The sequence below is a fragment of the Podarcis liolepis genome, assembly GCF_965112155.1.
Source record: "Podarcis liolepis genome assembly, chromosome: 5".
NCBI lineage: Eukaryota > Metazoa > Chordata > Lepidosauria > Squamata > Lacertidae > Podarcis > Podarcis liolepis.
The window spans coordinates 64447215-64469614 of NC_139556.1; the positions used below are offsets into that span (position 1 = coordinate 64447215).

Sequence of the window (22400 nt, forward strand, 5' to 3'; positions counted from 1 at the left end):
CTAAGTTTTAGGGCAGATGTACGTGTTGTATTTGGGACAAGTAAAAAATCGCAAGTCTGTTTTAAAGGTATATTATATGGACGCAGCATCTCAGTTTGTTCTGTTCCCTCTGACTGAATAGCCAGACTAGATAAACTTGCTGGATGGACTATGGTGAGTTTCTCATGACTTTCAGTAGAACAGTTCAGTAGAATTCAATGTACGAATCATTCCCATTGTTTATTAGGTTTCCCCACCTAAATATGTCATATTGGAAAGGAGAGAATTCCATGAGATTAGAGAATCCAGTGGTGTGAGTTTGGTACTCCAAAACAAACCATATACAGGGTGAGTCTTCTAAAATAGGCCCCGTGGAACATGTGTACTCTGTATCCATGGGGCCTCTTTTAAAGGACTTACCCTGTATATACTGCTGCTTAATACTAATTGTTTATGGTACAGAAGTTGGCAGAGTATCTACCAGCAGATAAACTAGGGAATAAAATAAAATTTATTGGCAAGGCAGGTGTATATAGACCTGGATTCTCATCAGAACTGCAAACATTTGAGATACGGGGGCCACAAAGCCTTAATACTGCTGTGAGGGTAGGTGAACTGCAAATTGAAATAAAGGTTCCTAATCACATGTGTGATTGTTCACTTTGATTGTGGTGAAGAAATTACACTCAGTTCAACCATTTAATTTTTTTATCCTTACATTTATATTCTGCCCTTCCTCCCAAAGGAGCCCAGGCAGCAAACACCTCTGTGGTTTAAAAACCAATACAATTAAAAAACCAAAAACATTTCAAAATGGCTAGAAACATCTAAAAATAAAATTTATTGGAAACATGCCATATATATTCAGTTTTTTCTTCAGAATATGGGAATTTAAAATCATGTTATTTGTGTTGCCTAAGAGAATAGCAAGAATATGGTGGCGACAAGATTCTGTGCTCCACGGTGCCTTTTTGGTCTTGCTTGCTGTATTTCTTCAAGCAACTGCAACTGGTGATGGTTACTCTGGAGAATATATAAGCAATTTATTTTCTGCTAACAGCAGAAAAATGCTGCTATTGGACAAAGAAAGACAGCAATCTACCTTTCTGCAACTATCAGATTGCAGTTTCCCTACCCTCCCAAAGGAAACCCTTTAGTCCTATTAATTGGTGATTCTAGTCAAAAGGTTTCTTGATGTACAGTGTGCATGCAGTATATGAAGTAACTGAGAAGGTAGTGTTTGAGCTAGTTTAAATACTTTAAGTGGGAATCTGTTCTAGCTTTTGATAAAAATTAGAACTTGTGCCTGTTAGCAGAATTACCCTGGGGCATTTAGTAATAATGAATGTCAACAGAAAGTCTCTTTGGTGTTAAGAAGTATGGGTTCTAATCCTGACTCCACCCACCTTTAGAAGTGCCCCAGTAGGTTTTCAGGACCCAAATTGTTATATTCTATTTTAGTATCCTATGAAACTACAAGCTGCCAGAGGCATATAGTCATAGGTATGGCACTCATAGGATGTCACTCCCTGTGCTTGCTTCCTAGCCTCATAACTGCTTTAGTCTTTTAAATTAAAAGCTGCTGTATTATTTTTAATTAAAAAGTCTTAAATTTAATAAGCTAAGCTCTTGGTTAAAGAAGTTGTGAATTTACTTCTCTGCCCACCATACCCTGTTGCGGAACTTGAACAAGTGCTGAACTTGCCTAGTGGTTTGCCACTGCTGCTGTGATGATTGTTACAGAGGCTCCCTCCTGTTCACAGAGCTGTGATTCCCTCACAAACTCCCCCTAAATATATACCCTTTACCTTCTCCATCCAACTCCTACTATAGCCAATTGGGAAAGAGTGCCTAGATTCAAAGGGTAATGCAGCTTGCATTCCCAGGTGACTGAGCTGAAGAAATGAACAATTAAATGTGTGAACTAGAAGTGATTAAAGGTCAGGTGAGTTATTTGGGAAGCACAGCATGGGCCACTTTTGTCTAAACCTTACAGTTTTCATTATTAAACCTTTTTTATGTTTTCCCCAGGGATTGTAACTTCATCATTTGCTTACCAGGGTAGTCATACCAAAAATTGTGACTGCCACAACGCTTTGTCATGGAACCAGAGATAAGGCTAATTTTTTTCCTTTGCTCCTCAGTTTCTAGTTCAAAGCTGGGAAAAGTGGTGGGGACTTGTTGACTTGGCGCTGTACCACTAAGGTGCTCAACAACACAGCAGACTCTCCTAGCCTTCCCAACTATGGTGCTAGGGAGCGGGTTATGGTTGCTGCACCTTTGTTGGGACCATCCCCATCCACTCAAGCTCAGTTAGGAGGAAGCCAGGGACTCATTGGAAAATGGCAGCATACTTTCCATGGCAAGTGTGGTAATGAATGAAAATGTGGACCCTCATGTTTAGCTAAATCTGCTCTGAAAGCCTCCTTACTGCAGCATTTTCAAATTTAGTCTGTTTAACTTTGGTCAGACTTAACAGCTAGAGCATAACTGAAGAGGATGTAACTTGAGATATTGTCTCCTCAGCTCTTAAAGTGCTCTTCTATTTGTTTTAATGACATCAGGAATTAGGTGTTTATGAAGTGGCCATGAATGCAAGAAAATATTTTTAGAGTTAATAAGGTTGGATTCTTCTGTAATGTCCCAATTAGTCTTGTATGCTCCTTACTGCCTGACCTCTTTCTGTGAGAGTAGTCTTAAACAGCTAAGCCGGTCTATTTTGCTGACAAAACAATTGTGTGGCTTTTATAGCTTAAACCTCTATATTACAAGCCTTGTCTGTGAATAAAATATTTTTTACTTTACACATCTTCCAAAAGTGACAGGAAAGTTACAATACCCTATGTAGAAGGGTTTTTTTTAACAAGGGTTACACTACATGGGGGTGTAGCGAGGTGGGCTTATGCGTGCTCTGCTGATGTGCGCGGGAGTCAAGAACGTAAAAACTCAAGAAAGTGTTCAACTGGTAATCCATCATTAGAGAAACATATCTAACAATGAGAATAAATTGATCTACATGGGAAACATCAGGGGTTGAATCTACTGATAAACTAAAATAACCTGCCTGTTTGATGTTGCTCAGTATTGCTTCTTGATCTGTATTAACCATCAATTGGATAATCACATATGGTTTTGGAGAAGTACAATGGCTGACCCAGAACCTTTACCTCCTTACTGATTTATGTGAGCACACAGGAAGGGATCAATTTTGGCAATTGATTCAAGCAATCCAAGAAAGTTACCATTGTTTGCTGAGCCAAATGCTTCATCAGCTCCCCTAAACGCAAAGCCACATTCTGCCAAAAGGGAAATCACTACAATAACTCACTGAAGTACGTGCCTCCAATAATCCTGCTCTGCTTTGATTTGCTCTTTGAGTTTTAATGTGAACGTTTGACCACACTTTCTTGTTAAGTTCGTTAGCATAGAGTTCATATGATTTTTAGAGCTTCCTTGGGTTTGAACAAGATAAGCATGATGCCAGACATCAAATCCAGTAGAAGCTAAAGCTGTAGTTGAGGTAGTTTGGTTAGAGAAAAGTTTGCACACAAAGCAGTAGACCTTTCATTTTGTGGGAGAATACACTAGCCATTCTCAAGGGTAGGCCATTTACTTTGGTGGAATAGAATAAATTATTCGAATTGGGCTTGGTTTTTGTATGTTCACTTTGAAGTGCTAAAAGGTCCATCCAGTGCTGACGTTCCAATGGACCTTTCTCAATCCAGAATGATATTTCCTTGTTATTTAGTGTGGTCCATTATTGTCTCTGAAATTACTATTAGCAAGAACGGTTGGTATTTTTGTGTCTGTAATGCTAGGACTTTTGCTGAGATCATTTACTTTGTTTTCCCATTCTTTAGGACGGTAATGAGCTTGAACTGCTTCTTTCAGTGTAACTATCTCATGGCACGTTCCCTCAGTGCCTTGTGTTATTCCTTTGGCTGTAGGTTCTGTCACTTCATTGTCACTTTCCCCAGAAGTTTCTGTACTTGTAGTGGTACTTGAAGTTCTTGGGAAGCTGTGTTCTGTATGTGAACTGGTTGTTCTTCAGTCTGCTCAGACTCCTCATATAGTCTACCTGATTTTCTTCTGTTTGTAAAAATGAATGTTCTGTATATGAGGGATTCTGTAGGGCTGTTTCTGCATGCTGTACAAAGCCATATGATGGATTGGCTTTAAACGCTGGAGCATTTCCTTCTGTTCTGTTTTCGCTTTCATTTACTAGCACCACTTTTATATCGCTTACTCATTATTTTCACAAAAGTCAAATTTAAATATTGTGATTCACAATGATATAAAATAATCCTCCCTTGTTCTCAAAATGCACGTGGTAATGATACACAGTGATCTGAGGACTTGTATTACTTCATAACTGACTTTATCATTTGATTTTGAGTAGCTTTAAAGCCTCCATGAACTTTATTAAACAGTAAGTAGGCACCTGTGTAACTGTTATGCAGTCATAGACTGATAGATCATGTGTTTAATGTTGCTAAGCAACTGGGCCTAGGTAGTAAAATTTGCCTTTTTTTGTTTTTGTTTTTTTTAATGGCAAGAGGCCAAGTCCTCTCCATATTATGAGGCTTTGGGCTATAGCCCACTCAGATTGCATGTAAATCCAGCACTGTTCTCAACTACGGTTTAATATGATGTGTGAACCAGAACAAAGTCTCCTTTAGATAGCTCTCAATGCCAACATTTCTCATACTTGTCTTAGAAATTTTATACATTTCCCAAGGTGTTACATATCGTACAGAAGCCATTTTGTAGCACTGCTCTCTGAAATCCAAATCGGCTATAGATCATTATTCTCTAAATAAACATTTTCAGATTCTCCTTTAATTTCACACTGCCAATCTTCATCTGCTTTTAACAAATGAACATTTCCCCCTCTCCCCTCCCTTCTATTTTAGTATGAAAGAGTTTTCTTAATTGAGGTACCAGTTACAGGCAAGAATTGTCTTTCCTGAACCCTTTACTTAGGCATTCATGAGTGCTGTGGCATAGATTTATATTGCAGGTAAAATACCATTTTGTTTTTTGACTTTGGGTTAGGAACAGCTTGCAGCAATGATGGAGCATCCATAGCTCAGTGGTAGAGCACATACTTCACATCGAGAGGGTCCTAGGTTCAGTACCTGGCAGCTCCAGTTAGAAGGATCTCAAAGCAGGTGATGGGACAGACCTCTTCTGAAACTGTGGAGAGCTGCTGACAGTCAGAGTAGGCAGTACTGTACTATGAGAATAAATAGTCTGACATGTTATAAGGTTTCCTAAATCTGTGCTAACATTTGATGTGTGAATGAATGCCTTGAAGGGCTTTCTCCAACCTACTGAAACAGCAAGTAACAAAATCCCTGGAATCTCTGTGGCCCTCCAGATGTTGGTGGACTAAAGCTTCCATCATCCTTGGCACCTGTTCTATAGGATAACATGTTGATAGACATTTAACCTGGGCCTTTTCACCATTTTCAGTTTTGTTACTTTTAGTTGTTGGTTACTGTTGTTTGGAGGTTCTTAAACCAATATTTGCTCTGGGCAGGATCTCATCACTTCTGTATAAGCCTAATGTTGTCAGCTGTAAAATGAGATGGCTTTATTTTTTTACTGTGGATGAAGTTTGTGAAAGTTTTTATCGGAGAAAGAGAGGGAGATACAGTGGGAGTTATATACCAGGCATAGGGAGCAGCATGGTAGAAGGCAGAAGTGGGAGAATGTAGCCAAAGCAGTAGTAACCTGATGATTCCATGTTTCTACAATGCTATTAACAATAATGTTGATTTCGATTTCAGTAGGGTTTTTTTAAGTTTTTTTTTTAAGTAAGAGAAAAATGTGGTTAAAGATGTATAAATATTCATCATGCCTTACCTGTCTATTATCCCAGTCAATTTCCACCCCATATTCCAAGCATTTTAATGTCATGAACACAGAACTGATCCAGTTGCCTGCTGCATCATCCACACTCCTTCCTGTTAGTAGTCATCCTGTGAGCTGAGAGCTTCACTTGCTTGACAACATGCATTTTGGGACCAGCTTTACTAGCCCCTTAGTTTTGTTTAAAAAGTAGAGTTGGGGCCAAATATTTACTCCGTTATGCATTAATAATTTGTTTACTAATTTATTTTTAACTGGCATTTTCCTTCAGGGATTCTACAAATGAAACTACTGCACATTCAGATGCTGGTAGTGAACTGGAAGAAACTGAACTGAAGGGGAAAAGAAAACGCGGTCGTCCTGGCAGACCTCCAGTATGCCACTTATTTTTTCTTTGAATACCTGTTTTAAGACTGTTCTTGCATTTCATTTTCTTAATTTCCAGATGACGTTTTCTTTATATATTAATCTGTATGAAAGCTTGCCATGTAATTGGTAGAACAAGTAGTATTGGATGCTTTAGTGCAGCAGAAAGCCAGCTTGTAAGAGAAGTTAACCTTTCATATTTTGTTTTGTGTCACATATATTATTTTAAGTATTCAAGCAGGTTTGATATGCAAAATGTTTGAATTTTCCCCCCAAATTATAATGTTTGCAAAATATAATAAGACTGTTTTCTGAAAATTTCAAGAAAATATTTTGCTTTTGCTGGATGAATTGTTTACCAAGGTTGTTAAAAACAGGGTGGCATAACAGCATCTTGCAAGTGGATTTCTGCTTATGCTTATGTTCCTCTCCTCCATTCTGCAGTCTCTTGCATGCCTCCAAAATCTGCTCTGGAGCAGGGGGCTGCAGGCAGAGAGGGAATGCAGGAGGCTACGTGGAAAGGAGAGGCAGAAGAAATTGCATTTCACAAGTGGAAATCCGTTGCACAGTTAGTTGGGTATCACTGGATGTCACCTATAGGATAATTCATGTTGCTTAATTATTATAATAAACCTGTTATGGAAGATTTGGTTTCTCAGTTGTGCAGGAATGCTAGAAAATGGTTCTTAGTTAAAGGGTCTCTAGAGCACCATTAAATCAGCTATGCAGATAAACCTTTACTGTCATGAATCCTAGCCTGCTCTTGCTACTTTCAGTCTTTGCCACTCTTTTAGATTCTTATAAATTTCCTCATGTTTCATCACCCTCTCTCTTCTTCAACACCATTTCTTCCTGAGCTTTTTTCTGGCACATGGTGGCTTATTGCAAGCTTTGCATGCTCCTAAAAGCCAGATTTGTAGTAGTGTGATGTTGAATTCCACCATCTGTGTCTCCTATGTACATTTCAAGATTAAATACTCATTTCAGATTAACAAATTAGTGTGTATGGTAGTGTGCCTACCTTTGTAGTGTGGAAAATAGCATTTATTGGTGGAGCAGAGAAGCTTTAATTGATTGTCAGTGGAGAATGCAACACCTTTAAAGACTGTTTGTGTCATGGAATAGCTGACTTATTTTGAAATGCAGTTTGGGATTGGGACTCGTTTCTTGCACTAGAATCTTTAGAGGTTAAGTTACATTTTTTGGCATTGAATATTACAGTGTGTAATGTGCTAAGTTTTTAATATTGCAAGCAGCTACCTTTCTTTGAATTCTATATGCACTATAGGCACACACAGACAAGTTACAGTTGCTCTCAGCATCCTGATACATGTGCGCCCAGTGTACATAATGACTTTTTTTAAAAGGCATGTACCCCCTTCAAACATATATGCTGTGATTTCATTATTTGGTCTTTAAATTGTTTTAATTTGGGGTGGTTTAAATTGACACTAAAATTTCCATAGTAAGGCTTGTCAGCATGTGCCTTGATAAGAGTTAAGCAAATGTACTCAGTACTTGCTGGAATAGCAGTTAATACAGCAAAAGTTGAGTGCTTCTAAGTCCCAAAGGTCTCAGTGGGAGACCTTCAGCATGTGCTGAAGTCTAGTTTTGTTGTTTCTCCCCAGTTAGTTGTAATAATGTAGTCTGAAATATAAAAGTGTTATTCAAAATGTCTACTCCTTGTCAAGGGAAAGAACAAAGTTTGCTTGTTAGCAGAAGGGAAAACAGATACTCCTTTCATTTGTATTGAAATTAGTAGCTGATCAGGAGTCAACTAAGTTTTACATGACCTAGAGTCTGCCATACGTCTGAACAGATGCAATTAGTGCAAGATCCTAACAGTCTCAAAGTATCTCTTGCAAAGAAATATCAGTATACAGTTCAACTTGAGACAACTGTTTTTCTATAATGATGGTATTAAACTGGCTTGGAAGTATAAGTTTGTGTAAGAAAAAATCCAGGACTCTGGAAGACGACCCTCTTGTTTAGTTATCACTGGTAAAATATGACACCCAACGCTCTGAAGAAGCTTACTGTGCATGTTTTAAAGACTTTCCTAAAGAGCAGGCTTTGGTGGGCAGTTGGTTATAATTATTGGTTCAATCCATTTGCATTAGAATGTCTTGATGTTATCATTTTATTGTTTACACACGGCGCAGGGAGAGTTCTGGTGCAATTAGTGCCAATAATAAATGTCATTTAAGAAATCAGCTCAGTGCTTAAATCTTACTTGACTTAAGAGACACGACGTGTGTGTTTCCAATTAAAATACACTCAGTGTTTAGTAATAAAAGTTGGAGATGAGAAATAAAGTCATTTCAGTTGCTAGCACTCATGCATGCACTGTTAGCTTTCAGGAAACACTGATGTAATATAAAATAATGCAACTTCCCCCCTTTTGCAACACATGTATTATGCAACATGTATGTTCTTTTAGTGAATACAGGTGTTGTATTTGGCAAAGTGTGACAAAAATAGAAACAGAAAATCTGGTTACCACTGGAAATTCTCTGTCTCTACTGCCAGTAATGGTTAAACAAGGAAGGGAGAGATGCCATACAGACCTTTAGAAAGACTCTGAGGGCTTATTTGTTTCAGGAAGCTTATACATAATGTATATATTTTGCTACATTGCTTTGTGAAATAGATTACTTTGGTAAATTGCTTTTTATGTTCTGGGGTGGGTGGGTGGGTGTTACTGCTGACTAAGTTTGTGTACATGTAGAAATTCTTTTGTATTAATACTTTTACTGTTGCATTTCCAAGTTTTTATTATGTAATCTGCCTTGAGAGAGCTTTGCTTGGAAAGACAGCCTATAAATATTCAAAAGAAATCAATAAAATGATACAGAAGTCCCACATTTTCAGATATGTGTTCCTGGCAAACATCCCATAAAGGCTTTTGCCAGATCGTCCCCTCCCAATTTCACCTTCTAATTTGGAGAGCCTCACCTCACCCTCCCAAACAAAAATGTGTATGAATGATCCAGAGACTAAAATGAGTAAAATGGGAGAATTTAATTCTCATGTGAAAGCATGTAACAAGGCAAGTGATACTGTATCAAGACTTGGAATTATCATTTGCGTAACTGAAATCTTGAATATCTGGCCAGTGGTCAGCCTTTAAGCCTTTTGGGAGGAAACATCAGCTTAGTGATAGAGCATATCCTTTTCATTCAAAAGTTGCAAATTCAATCCCTGGTGCCTCCAGTTAGAAATGAGATAGTAGGTGATTGGAAGAGCTTATTTGAACTTAAAAATCAGCTACAAAGGTAGCTCTCTTGGTTTATAAGGGAGGGGGAATCCAAAATCCGCTGGGTGATACCTTTATTAGGGCTAACCAAAATGCCGCAAAAGTGTGGAAAGCACTAAAAAAGAATATTAAAAAAGAACTTTTACTGATGATAAAAACTTATAAAATATCTAAATTTTTCTGTATGCCCAGACACCATTTATTCCTTATATTGAGCTCTGGTAGTGAAAGCAGGATCTGTGGTAAAGCCCAGACTTGAATTAAATTGGTAAGGAGAGGGAGACATATGTGAATTTCTTTGAAAATAGACACTATCTTAATTTTGTTGTTGAGGGAAAATGCATTTTGTGACCACTATTTCTCAGTAAACTTATTAAAATGAACTTAATAAACTTATTAAATTATTAATATTTATTAGGCTAAGCCAGTGGTTTTCAACCAGTGTGCCATGGTGACACTGACCTCTGTCCCTGTTTCTTTCTTTCCTTCCTTCCCTCCCTCCTCTGATGCCCTCTTGCGTCTTTGCCTCCCAAAGGCTTGCACAGCTGTTTACTGCAGCAGCCCTGGCTATAAACTCTGCATGTGAATGGTGCCTCTGGGAGGCATCTCCCTTTGGGGCAGGGGGTCACAGCTCAGAAACCAGGGACGGCAGCGGCAGCAGCTGCCCAGAGGACTCCCAAGGAGAGGGGAGAGGAGAGGAGGCTGAGGGACCCCTCCACAAGGGAGGATGTCCAAAAAAGAGTGAGAGGCTGCGAGCTCTGCAGGCAAGGGGTGACATAGCTGGGCTCCTAAGCCCCATGGGTGCCACAGAAAGAATGTAGTTGGTTATGGGATCCATGGACTCAAAAAGGTTGAAAACCTCTGAGCTAAGCCATAGTTCAGCAGTGTGGTGGGGAGCTGCCATGAGCTTCTAAGATCTTTCCCCCTTTCATCCTTCTGCATAGCTCAGAGGAAGAATTCTGCCAGGTTTAGTCTCTCTTTCAAAGAGGCTTGGCTTAGTGTTATGTATGAACTTAGAATCCTGGTTTATAATCCAAAATGGTGAGTTGCTAAACGTAAAGGAACTGGCAACACCTGGAGCTCTAGGATCTGATTTGTGACACCATTGTAGGAGATGGCAACATTTTGCTATGTTGCCTATAGAGCCAGAATGACACATGAAGGGCTTCAGTAGCTGATGTGCATTACTCATGTACACTGAGTGGAAACTAGCAATTCAACAACCAACAGAGAAACAGCTTCTTCACACTGTGAGCTTTCAAATAGGAAAATATGCAACGCAAAATGCTTCTTTGAGACTTTCAGAGGGAGGAAGCAAAGAAGTAATACATTTACCTATTTCACATGAATCTTTTGCAAGTTAACTGGGAACAAATCTTTTGTATTACAAATCTTGTGCATACTGATAACAACAAGAAATTTCCTGAATAAATATTGGGGTGAAGATGGCGATGAGTAAGACTACTTGTCTTTGAACTCTGCAGCCTGTTCACGTTCTGGTTTGTTTTTATTTTGCATAGTCAGTTGATTCAGCAGTGTTAATTGCAGCATACAAGCAAGGAGCCCATCTGTTTTACTTTTACATGGGATTAAAAATCATGTATTTTAATTGGAGTGAATATTGTTTATTGGAAGGCTAGTTATGTATTATTAAATTTACAGTTTTTAGTCAGCTGGCTTAATTTGTTCTGAATTGTTGGTCTTGGAATGACAAGGCAGAACAAAGTTTGAGATTTTTGCAAGTGTTGTGAATGGATTGGAAATAACAAGGCTTAAAGTGAAGAATAGCAAGCAGAATGAGTCGGGGGCCCAAAGAAATGGAGGCAGGGATATTGATGGAAGACAGAACTCACAATGTTAAAGCGGTCTGAGTTGGATATTTGTTACTCATGAGCTGGAGTAACTGAAAACAATGTATCCTAATGAAAAATGCTCAGTAACTTTGATAACCCTTCCTGTCCTTACTATATGCATGTGCTTTAAACTGCAGTTTAAACAAACACTCTTTTAATAGAACATAAGGAAGGAATTTATGTATTGAATATATGTAACTATCCTGCTGTCTTTTGTTATGCTGAAATGTAGTCTTTGCATACTTGATATATATACTTGCAATTGTAAGTGCTATCAGATACTTAGACCAAACACTCTACTGCCACCACTCTGTGAGAGGCTTTCATCAGATAAATAATATCCAAGGGAATATCCTTTTCTGGGTTTCAGTCAGCATGGAATTGGATTGGGTAAAAATACAAAAGGGAGGGAGAATAAAAATATTTCAAACTGAAACAAGAAAAAGTAATGTTCAAACTAAAAAGAAACGTGACAAAAATAACTATACCATTTATAACAAAGAATACATTTGGATCTTGGAATCTATGCTATACCCAGGGTATATAAGGAATGGCAGGAGCATATAAATGTTTGGAGATGAAAAACAATATCTGCTAATAGATTGTTTATGTATGCTGGCATGTTTGCACACAATATTGCTTTATTGCTTTAAGAAATGAGTGATGAGTGGGTATATGGTATATATGAATATTGCAATAAAATGGTGGAGAAAAAAAGCTTGTGTTTAGAGCAATATACAGTGGTACCTCCGGAATGGGTATATGGTATATATGAATATTGCAATAAAATGGTGGAGAAGAAAGCTTGTGTTTAGAGCAATATACAGTGGTACCTCCGGTTGCGGACGGGATCCATTCCGGAGCTCCGGTCAGATCCCAAGGTTTCCGCAACCGGAGGGACCACTTCTGTGCATGTGCACGGTGCAGTAGAGCACTTCTGCGCATGTGTGCATGGTGAAACACTTATGGGTTTGCTGCTTTCACAATCCAAAGTCCATATTACCTGAGGATAGCGTAAGCTGAGGTGCTACTGTATATTCCACCTGAAACCCCCAATTTGTCCACAATCAGGTCATGGATGAGGAAGATCTTATTCATAGCCAACCTGGCATTCAAAATCAGCAGCTGCAGACCCAAGAGCTGGCTGATAGGACAGCCACAGTTCCCTAGGTTGGAGTGGGGGCTGGTACATGAGACACAGTCACTAACTGCTTGTGCTGTGTGCCCCTTACTGGGGCTTTTTTAAAAGAATTTTTAAAAGAAATTTGTGAAAATTGACCACATCCACTTTTATACCTTAGGCCCACCTCTACACCTCAGCCACACAGCAGCTTTGACATGCAGCCCCCAGAGAGTTGACCCTAAAAAGGTTAGCCACCCCAATGTAGAGTCAGTATCAGACCTGCTAATCTGAATTGCTTTTATTATGTATTTTGTGTTTTTATCTTGTGTTTTTATGTTGTAAACCACCCTGAAACCTGTGGATGAACCTGTGGATGTATACAAATTTAATAAGTAAATAATAAATTGAGTCAGTCTGTGAAAGGCAGTATAAATATAAGGTGTATTGCAAGGGTGTGAAACCCACTGCCTGCTTACATGATTAGGCCAACCAGGCCTCCCAGCCAAATCACACCTACCTACCGTTAAAAGCATAAAAGTGGCTTGGCAGGCATCTGATCAGCTGATCAATGGTGCTTGAAAAGTCCCAAGTGCATCATGTTCCAGGCACCTGACTATTAGTTAATTGACAATGATTTGGAAGTGCTGCTCAGTGGGCTTTTGCAATATTCCTTTGGATACCACTTAGAACTTTCATACAGTGTTATACAAGTTTTTAAAATACATGAATGTTCTGTTTTTTAAAAGGAGTATTTTTTCCTCTTCAAAGGAAACAGTTCGTATTCAACGCCCTTCCCCAGCACTTAGAATATAAACTGCTGTCTCTCTAGAAGGAGAAATAATTCCACTTCTAGGAGCATTTCTCACTCTGCAGAGACTTCTAAGGGCCTGTCCTAACTGACAATGAGCTGAGTTAATGGGAGCCTCTTTGAAGGCATGCTGCCAAGGCTAATAAACTGCTTGGCATGTCTTCAAAGAAAGTTGTTCTAAACAACAATTAGCTAATCAGTTATGCTGACCTTCTTTGAGCTTTGACAGGTGTTAGTCACCTGACCAACATCAGGTGATCGACAGGTGTGTGATCCTGCCCATCTCCAGAAGTTGGCCTGTGGGAGATGGGAGTGGGTAAGGGTCGAGCCTGGCAGCTGGATTCAGTTCCTTACCCCTAGTTTATTGATAGGCAACCTACACAGTAGAGTTACAAGTTGTGCAGACCTTGCCTATATTTTAGCACCACTTGCCTTGCTCTTTAAAGTCAGCTGTTAGCCAATTATGATAGAAATAATGGGACAAAAAGTAGAATTTGTCTTTGATAAATTTGGGATTTCACAGATTGTGCTTGACTGGCTCAGGGCTGAAGTACACATGCATGTGCATCTCTTGATTTATGATAACTGCCAACTCTGAATGGACAGTAGATTATACAACCCAGTTTCATTGAAGATAATTGTTTTTGAGGAGGTGTAAAAGTTCTGCCTCATGTTATCTGTGGGTCCATTCACACATGCAAGGCATCACTTAATGCATGTGCCATCGGTCTTTTTAGAGAGTGCTGTGAATGCTAGTCATAAAATGACTGCTATGGGAGGCATGGCATAAAGTTAGAGGGAAGACTGTCCTAGTAGAGCTTTTCCCGTGATAGTATTTCCATACTGGGAAGACAAGCTGTTGAATTTCTGCCTGTTTTACAGCTACTAAAGGCACACAAACCATATTTCCCCCCAATGACAAGCCTCAGCCAAAGTCTAGGTTACCATCCTGTACCCACGTACCTGGGAGTAAGCCCCATCAAACACAAATAGATGTCTGAGTAGACATGTATCCTATGGTACTATAGGTTAATTATACAATGAATTATTAATAACTGCAAAGTCTTTAGCTACTGCAAACAAGTCCACCACAAAAAAGATGCACCCTGGCTGCTTCGGGCAAAAGTACAGTGGTACCTCGGGTTAAGTACTTAATTTGTTCTGGAGGTCTGTTCTTAAACTGAAACTGTTCTTAACCTGAAACACCACTTTAGCTAATGGGGCTTCCTACTGTCGCCACGCCGCCAGAGCACGATTTCTGTTCCCATCCTGAAGCAAAGTTCTTAACCCGAGGTACTATTTCTGGGTTAGCAGAGTCTGTAACCTGAAGCGTATGTAACCCGAGGTACCACTGTACTACTATAGAGTTTTCAAGAACTAAAATATGCCAGTAGCAGGAAAAGAAAGTAGCAGGAAGAAATGGCAGTTCTTTGAACCCCAGGAATTCCTATTGCCTGGTGTCCAAGCAGCTCACTTATCAATGACAGGTTTGACTTACTGACAAGTAGAAGCAGCCAGATTGACTCATTTCAAAGAAATTGCTTAGAGTACCTGCATGCTTTGCTTCATAGCCTTGTTTTTAGGAGGGCAGGACACCTTTAAAAAACAGTTGAACCCCAAAAGTTCAGTGTCTGGGGTCTCTGCCAATGAAGGCATTTACAGGCACCGTGGCATCTATGGGCACTGTACTGATGACTCCAATTTAATGTTTCAATCATCAGTCTTTTAAATTTCATTGCTATTGCTGTGCTAGGCATCATGCAGATTGCAAATCAAAGCAGGCAAGTCCTACCAATATTTCATATCACAACAAAATAAGATGACAAGATGGGGGATGGGAAGGGGAAAAGAAAATTAAAGTATCATCAACATAAACAGAAAATTATCGCATTTGTCAGACAGCAACAAAGTGCTGATTTACATGTATTAAAAATGCTGTCAACAGCAGAAAGCCCAAGAACAAGCTGTGGGAGGGAAGAGCAGGAATAGACAGGAGTTGGAGCATGTAATGGTTAAGAAGTAAAGATTCAATCTGTGTTAAGTGCAAGATTGAATAGGCAGCCAATGTGAAGTACAGGAAAGAGGAGAGAGATTATCATTGCAAGACCTGGGAAAGGTTGGCAATGCTCCAGAATTAACAAATCAAAGGCTGAAGGTGAGAAACTGAAAAACTTGCCCAAGATACAAAAATCAATGTGTGAAATTAAGCCTGACCTGGAGTTTGGCAGTATTCTTAGGAAAAAAATTGAATAAATCTTAGAAATATTATAAGGAAACCACAAGATTTAGCACTAGAATGAATCTGACCAGGAAAAGACAATGTTGAACCTAAAATAAGAGGAAAACTAGAAGGTGAAGAGGAACATTGCCAATATCCTTAGAAAGTGAGACATTAGAATTAGGTGAAATAAATAGTAATTCTGTTAGTAGTCTATTGCTCAAGTTCATACAGAATGGCCAGGCTGTGATTTGGCTGTCAAAAACCTTGATGTCAGCTTGCAAGCTCCCTCCCTCCCTCCGAAGTCGATTTGCAAAATATAGTTTGTCAGCTTTGATCTCATGTGACATCCAAATTGCCAAACCATGCTTATGGCTATTACTCTGCCTACAGAAGTGCCACACAGATGAAAATCAAAATCAGACAGACTAGATCTAACACATGCTTTGGCAAAATATTACATGAAACAGAGTAAAATACAGGGATAAGAACCTGAGGTAACTTGAGAAGATTTGGTTAGAATGCCAAAATAATAATTGAAATTGGGGGAGAGTGAAGGGGAAATAGGAGATGGAAGTGTCTGAAGCAGGGAATTAAAAACATAAACTTTGAAGAAAGCGGGTGGTGCTTGTTGGAATCTCTGCTACGACCGAGCTGATAAAGCTCATCCTCCGACGATAATTAGCAGCCTGAGCCTTTGATCAGGCTCCAAGCACGCTTCCCCATTCAGCAGAGTGTCCAGCACGCAGGGAAGGATGAGAAACACAGGCTACATTGCTAAGAGTTTTATTCCTAACTATGCAGACAGAAAACACATCCTCTCTCTGTGAAAGGCAGAGAGCAACTGAAACAAAGGAACAGGAAACAGTAACATCACATCCATCTCCTGTCTTCCATGAGACTTCCAACAGTCTGGAATGTGTGGAATGCAAAACAGAGTCTTGTGACTCAAAGCACTGCACAGTGGCAACACACAGAAACTAACAGCACTGTGGTCTAAACCACAGAGCCTAGGGCTTGCCAATAGGAAGGTCGGCAGCTCGAATCCCTGCGACGGGGTGAGATCCTGTTGTTTGGTCCCTGCTCCTGCCAACCTAGCAGTTCAAAAGGACGAAGTGCAAGTAGATAAATAGGTACCGCTCCGGTGGGAAGGTAAATGGCATTTCTGTGCGCTGCTCTGGTTCACCAGAAGCGGCTTAGTCATGCTGGCAACATGACCCGGAAGCTGTCTGTGGACAAACACCAGCTCCCTCGGCCTATAGAGCAAGATGAGCGCACAACCCCAGGGTCGTCCATGACGACCAAACGGTCAGGGGTCCCTTTACCTTTACTTTGAAGAAAAAGCAGAAGCATAAACTCTAGAAGAAGAAAACTGATTGCTCAATGAGAGCAAGGACAGAAAGAAAATCAGCATAGGAAAGAGAGGTACCATAGATGGAGAGCCAAACAGTAAAGAGATTTAAAAATACCTCAGCTACCTAAACACCTGAGTAGGCTTGTCTGAACAAAAATGTTTTTAGCAGACACTGAAAAGGTTTTATACCAGAGGAGTATGTGTTCACATTGCAAAGCAAGGTTTGCTTTGCAATTCAGACATGAGGATGTAAAGTGGACATGCTTGAAAGTGATTGGTGCAAATGCCAATGGATAACTACTTGCTCCTCAACTATAGGAAGGAGGACTTAGGAGAAACAGGAGGATATCTCAGGATTTTTATTTCTAAGTTGTAAACAGCCCCTTCATGAATGGAAGAGGGTTTTTTTTTTTTTTTTGCTCACAGAACCTTTGAAGCAATGCCAGAATACACTATTTGTTGTATTGATTATAATATCCCTGTTTGTTTTTCCAGTGTACCTTTTGGGTCTTGTAGCTGGAAATAAGGCCATAACACGTGACCAAAATGTTCAGCTCGAATTTTGCAGCCTTTTTCCAATTTTCTTTCATTTTAAAACTTTGCGATCATGGGCGTTAGCTACCTAAACAAATTTAAAGTAGTGCCTCTTTACAAAGTACTTCAAGGTTAGTGGAAATGTTGAACTGGGAGAGCTATCTGCTGTGTGGCATTCCATTCATTCACACATATATCCATCTATCCGGGTTTTTTAGGGGAGCAACCAACCAGAGTTGTTGAGCTTTCTGCAAAATAGCTTCTCTTCTTCGCTGTGCTGCCTGCAGCCTCTGGTGCACAGCCACTACACTACAGAGGTGCTGGAACTCAGTTCCAGTGAGTTCCGGCTTGAAAGAAGCCCTGCATCTATCCATCCATCCATATATCTGTTTAAATGGCTTTGATCCAGAGCTAAGCATGCCAAAGGATTGGCAGAAACAGACTTTCCTTGTCCTGCTTCTCTCCCGCAGAACTTCCTCCCAAGAGCTAGAACTAAAGAATGGGGAACCCTCTTATTCTTTGCTGAGGAGGGCTGGAGAGGAATGGGGATTTCTCAAAAATTAGGAGGCAATGCTTTTTGTGAGAAGCTGCCTCATCAAGGATCCCTACCATACTCACACCATTCTATAAGGCCCCCTGACCCTTGAAAGAAGCTTTTTTCGGAGATTGAGGAGCTAGCAGCAAGAGGAAAAGTCAAGTTCTGTCAGCTGCGTTTGGCATGCTTATCTCTGGATCCAGCCCTGTGAACTTAAGGTAAGCAATTGTTGTGTCATGTCTTGCTAATGTCTTGAGATTTTTTTCTTTAAAATATAAAGCCATATAGACGTGAAATGAATAATGAAGATGCATATTTAAAATGCACTGTTTTTCTTGCTGATAATTCAAAACTCTGGACTCTCAGTAATACAACTGTAAGTATAAGGATCTGAAAGATATAAAGGCATCAAGGTTCTTTCTCCCTGCTCTTCTGTTTCCCAGTCTGCCAATAAGAAGCCTCGAAAGACTCCAGCAGAAAAATTCCGTTCTGAAACTGGAATAAGAGGAACAGGTCGAGGAAGAGCTAATGGTCACCCCCAGCAAAATGGAGAAGGGGAACCTGTTACTTTGTTTGAGGTGGTGAAGTTGGGCAAAAGTGCTATGCAGGTAAAATTATGGGTGCCTGTTGAAGGCTCTGTTAAATTTTAAAAACTAGATTCAGAACCCTAGTACATTTCCAGAAACGTTTTCTAGTAGTTGGCACCACAAAGTACTTGAAGGAACAGCTGGATAAATTCCCAGTAAGGAAATATATTGACCCAAGTACAACTATCGTGGATTTATGAGGAAGGGTGGGGTGGGATTATCTTGATTATATGGGAATATGGAACCTTATTTAGTAATGAGTTTTAAAGGTATTCTTAAGAGATGATTCATTTTTGTTACCAGATTATTGGTTGTAAATCAGTATTTGTAATTTACTATTGTTAATATTCTATTGAGTCCCCCCAAGTATGTATTTATATCTTAAATAAATAACAAATTCTGTGATTGTTGGCATTCACTGAAGTTCTTGAATAATTATTTCAAGCAATTTAAAAAAAATGGTTGTGAAGGACTTTTTTGTATTCCAAACCAAATTAAAATGTACTGTGAGGTAGTTAAATGCCCCCCCCCAACAAGCCCATGTTATCTAAGTCTATTTCTTCAGATGTAGTTTTTGTTTGAAAACCCCCATGGGACTTTTTAAGGAATCCCAATTCATTCTGTTGGCTGGCACAAAAAAGTACCCCAAACACAGGAATTAGTATGAAATTTCAGGGAATACTTTTTGTCTCAGCCATTTTTTAAAATTGTATGAGGAAAAAGCAATGTGCAATGGTAAATGGCTAAACTTCGGGGATGTTATTTACTACTGTGTAGGTGACTGTATTGTGGGTTTACATATGTGTAGACCAGATTTTAGAAAAAATCATTGGATGAAACTATCAACATTTTGAGAGTACAGTAGAGGTGGGGTAGTAATTGCTAAGGTACACAGCAACTGAGGGTTAGTGTACAGAGTCTTCCTAAGGAAAAGAGCAGCTGAATATATGTTTGAAGCTGCTGCGCAGACGTATCAAAATTAATAGGTGGGCATGCCACATTCGAAGAGATACTATTAGGCCATAATATACTTTCATTAACTTATCCAAAATGCTCATCCGCCAGATAATGGGAAAGCTTTTAAATTTGACACTTGGACTCAAAATACTGTGTGCACAGAAGTAGAAAAATGGGAAAAGATGCTAAAAAAATAGTTGCTCTAAATATGAGCTACAGTTTTAGTATATGTGTGTTGAAGCAGACACTGTGGGATATGGTTTTGATCGCTAGGTTGTCCAGTTTCTCTGTGTGATGGAAGGGAGACTAAGGGTGATATCCAACCCAGTCATTCTCAGAACAGTCATTCTCACATCAATGACTTAAGTTGGATATCATCTAAATACACTTACTGAAATAAGATTGCTTCCTCTTTTTTCTTTTTCTTTTTTTGAGTTACTGCTGACAAATTAGAACTATTCCTCACATTAGTTCTGCATGCTTATAATATTGCAATTCTCTGAAGTCTGAACTGGATTTCTGGTGTACACTCAAATTTATACCCCCCCAAGAATTGACTAGGGATAAATGTGGCCTTTGAACTGAGAGGGTTAGCCCTCTTCCCCTCTAACAAGGGGTTCTGTTTATACAAACTTGGGATGTCATGATAAACCACCTGGATTTATTTGCACTTTTTGAAGAAAACAACTAAAAGTTTTTTAAATAAAAAGTTCTGATACGAATATCTATTTTATTGACAGTCTGTAGTGGATGACTGGATTGAATCATATAAACAAGATAGGGACATAGCACTTCTGGATTTAATCAACTTCTTCATCCAGTGTTCAGGATGCCGAGGTAAGGATAAGCGATAAGAGTTTTATAAAACTGTTCTAAATCTGTATAACTCATCATCCAATGTGTTTCTTGAATGGGGAATATAATATAATATGTGGTGTGTTACCTAAAACCTGGATAGATAACTTGTATATTGTGTATTCATGTGTTTTCCTGTATGAATACATCTATACAGAGAATGGTAATAAAGAAGTAAGATTTTTGAAAGAATAATCAAGCTTAGGTATTAACGCTTAGGTACCTGGTAAATATATAAGAGCTTTATTTAACTAGAATTTAGCTGCCATATTTTGTAATGTTCTTTCTCCATAGTTAGGAAACTTGTTCTTCAAAGTTAAAGAACTAATGTATTTTAAAGAGCATGGAAAAGAATATGGAACGAAGTATTTTCATATTTGTGGTTATGCAACCAAAGTTACACCACCACTGCACAAGAGAATTATTAGCAGATTAGTGGCAACCCAGAGATTGTCAAATGCTTTAAAAAGACACCCTTTAGTAAAACCCAACAACAGGGGTGATAATAACAACAACATCAATGACATGGAATCTTGTGTGAGCAATAGCTGTGAGGAAACTGACATTTTGGTGGGAAGGGGGAATAGAGTGCCTGGAAAGAAAGGAAAAAGTGGCACATAAGATATAAAAAGGTCGCAATAGACCTGTTTCATTGTCTAGATATGCCAATTTCTGGTCTGTACTGAGAAGCTATTTTAAAATGTCCCCAGGGATGGAACAAAGAGCTTTTAATGCAAGATTTTAATGTAGCTAGGACTGAACACAGTCCTCTATATCCCCAAATGGGCCACTGAGGGTTGACCCTGCTCAGTAGGCAGACTGCTGAGTGACTGTTGGGGGCGGGGAAGGAAAACTAGGATAATGAGGATGGAATGGCTGGGAAGCTAAACAGAAGCACTTCAACATTGCAAGAGTTTTGTGGCAAAATCACTTTTTTTTTTGTTAATTACTATTCATTTGTATGACAGACAAATCAGCATATTTAGATAACTCTGATGTAACCAATGAGGGTCAGGAGCTTTTCCAGAGTCCCAACATTAAAGGTTTTTTTTAATCTGCATTTCAAAGTCAAAAGCGAATCACAGTCCCTTGTAGTTTAATTATTATCCTGAGAATGTGCATCCACGTGCATTATAAACAATTCACTCTTGGAACATACAATTTTCTGGAAGGTTTCTGGTATTTTTCTTTTCCCCATTTACAACGTCTTGTAATTTTACGAGTGATGGTTTTATTAGTTCATGTGTTTTGTCCTCTTCTTCCCTCCCCTCCTCAGCACATTAGCTGAGTTTGTCATGCTGCTTCACATGCCAATAAAACCAGGTTTTATGGCATACTATATTTTGAACAATGTAGATTTAAATCAATTTAATTTAGAAGCTTCAGAATTCTCAGCCATAATAGCTGAGCTAAAATTATCTGGTTGAAGCTAGGGCTGTAACAATCTGCCTGCTTTATTAAGTCTTTTTGTTGTTTTCGTTTTGTGTTTTAAACTGCCTGGCCCCTTTTTAGAAGTAAAGGAAAATACAGTTACCCCAGGATTGTTCTATTTTGTTGAATTATATGACTGAAAGCATACTGAATAAGATCCAGTATGAAAGGGGGGGAATCATAATTAAATCTATGTATCCTTCTATAAACTAATCTTAAATTTAGGCCATTATCTTTTGGCTAGTATTCTCTGATAGTTTCTGATTCCAGTGTCTGGTAAAGGGACACCCCTGTATCTGCAAGACTTGGAATTAATTCTTTTGCTTTGCTGGAAATAAGTCAAACCGGCAATCAATGAATAATTGTTTGATTATTGATCCTATTATTGCTTTTCTATTATTGATAGCTGGTCTTGCTACTAATATTTGAACATTAATGATTGTCCTGTATTATTTAAAAACAAAAGAATACAGTTTTACCTAGGACAGTTAATCATTTTTATGGTTCTCCAAGTTATGTAGCACTAATACAGACTTGGAAAGAGAAAAATTACATGAAATTTGACTTCTTAGAAGCCAGACACTTAATTCACAGCTAATTTAATATAACCAAGCTCATGTTTAGTGAAAGGTCATTGCAAGACTGCATTTTACCCAGACAAAATCATTTT

The 22400-nt window shown here is 38.9% G+C and overlaps 1 protein-coding gene across 4 annotated transcripts in view; it reads left to right on the forward strand.

Annotated features, from left to right (window-relative positions):
* STAG1 (STAG1 cohesin complex component) overlaps positions 1–22400 on the forward strand; it is a 102264-nt gene that overhangs the window by 39204 nt on the left and 40660 nt on the right. For all 4 annotated transcript variants that reach the window (XM_083506335.1, XM_083506334.1, XM_083506337.1 and 1 more), the window contains 3 exons: positions 6125–6227; positions 18344–18508; positions 20185–20281. In XM_083506335.1, the coding sequence (XP_083362461.1) occupies positions 6125–6227; positions 18344–18508; positions 20185–20281 (365 nt within the window). The remainder of the gene's footprint in view (positions 1–6124; positions 6228–18343; positions 18509–20184; positions 20282–22400) is intronic.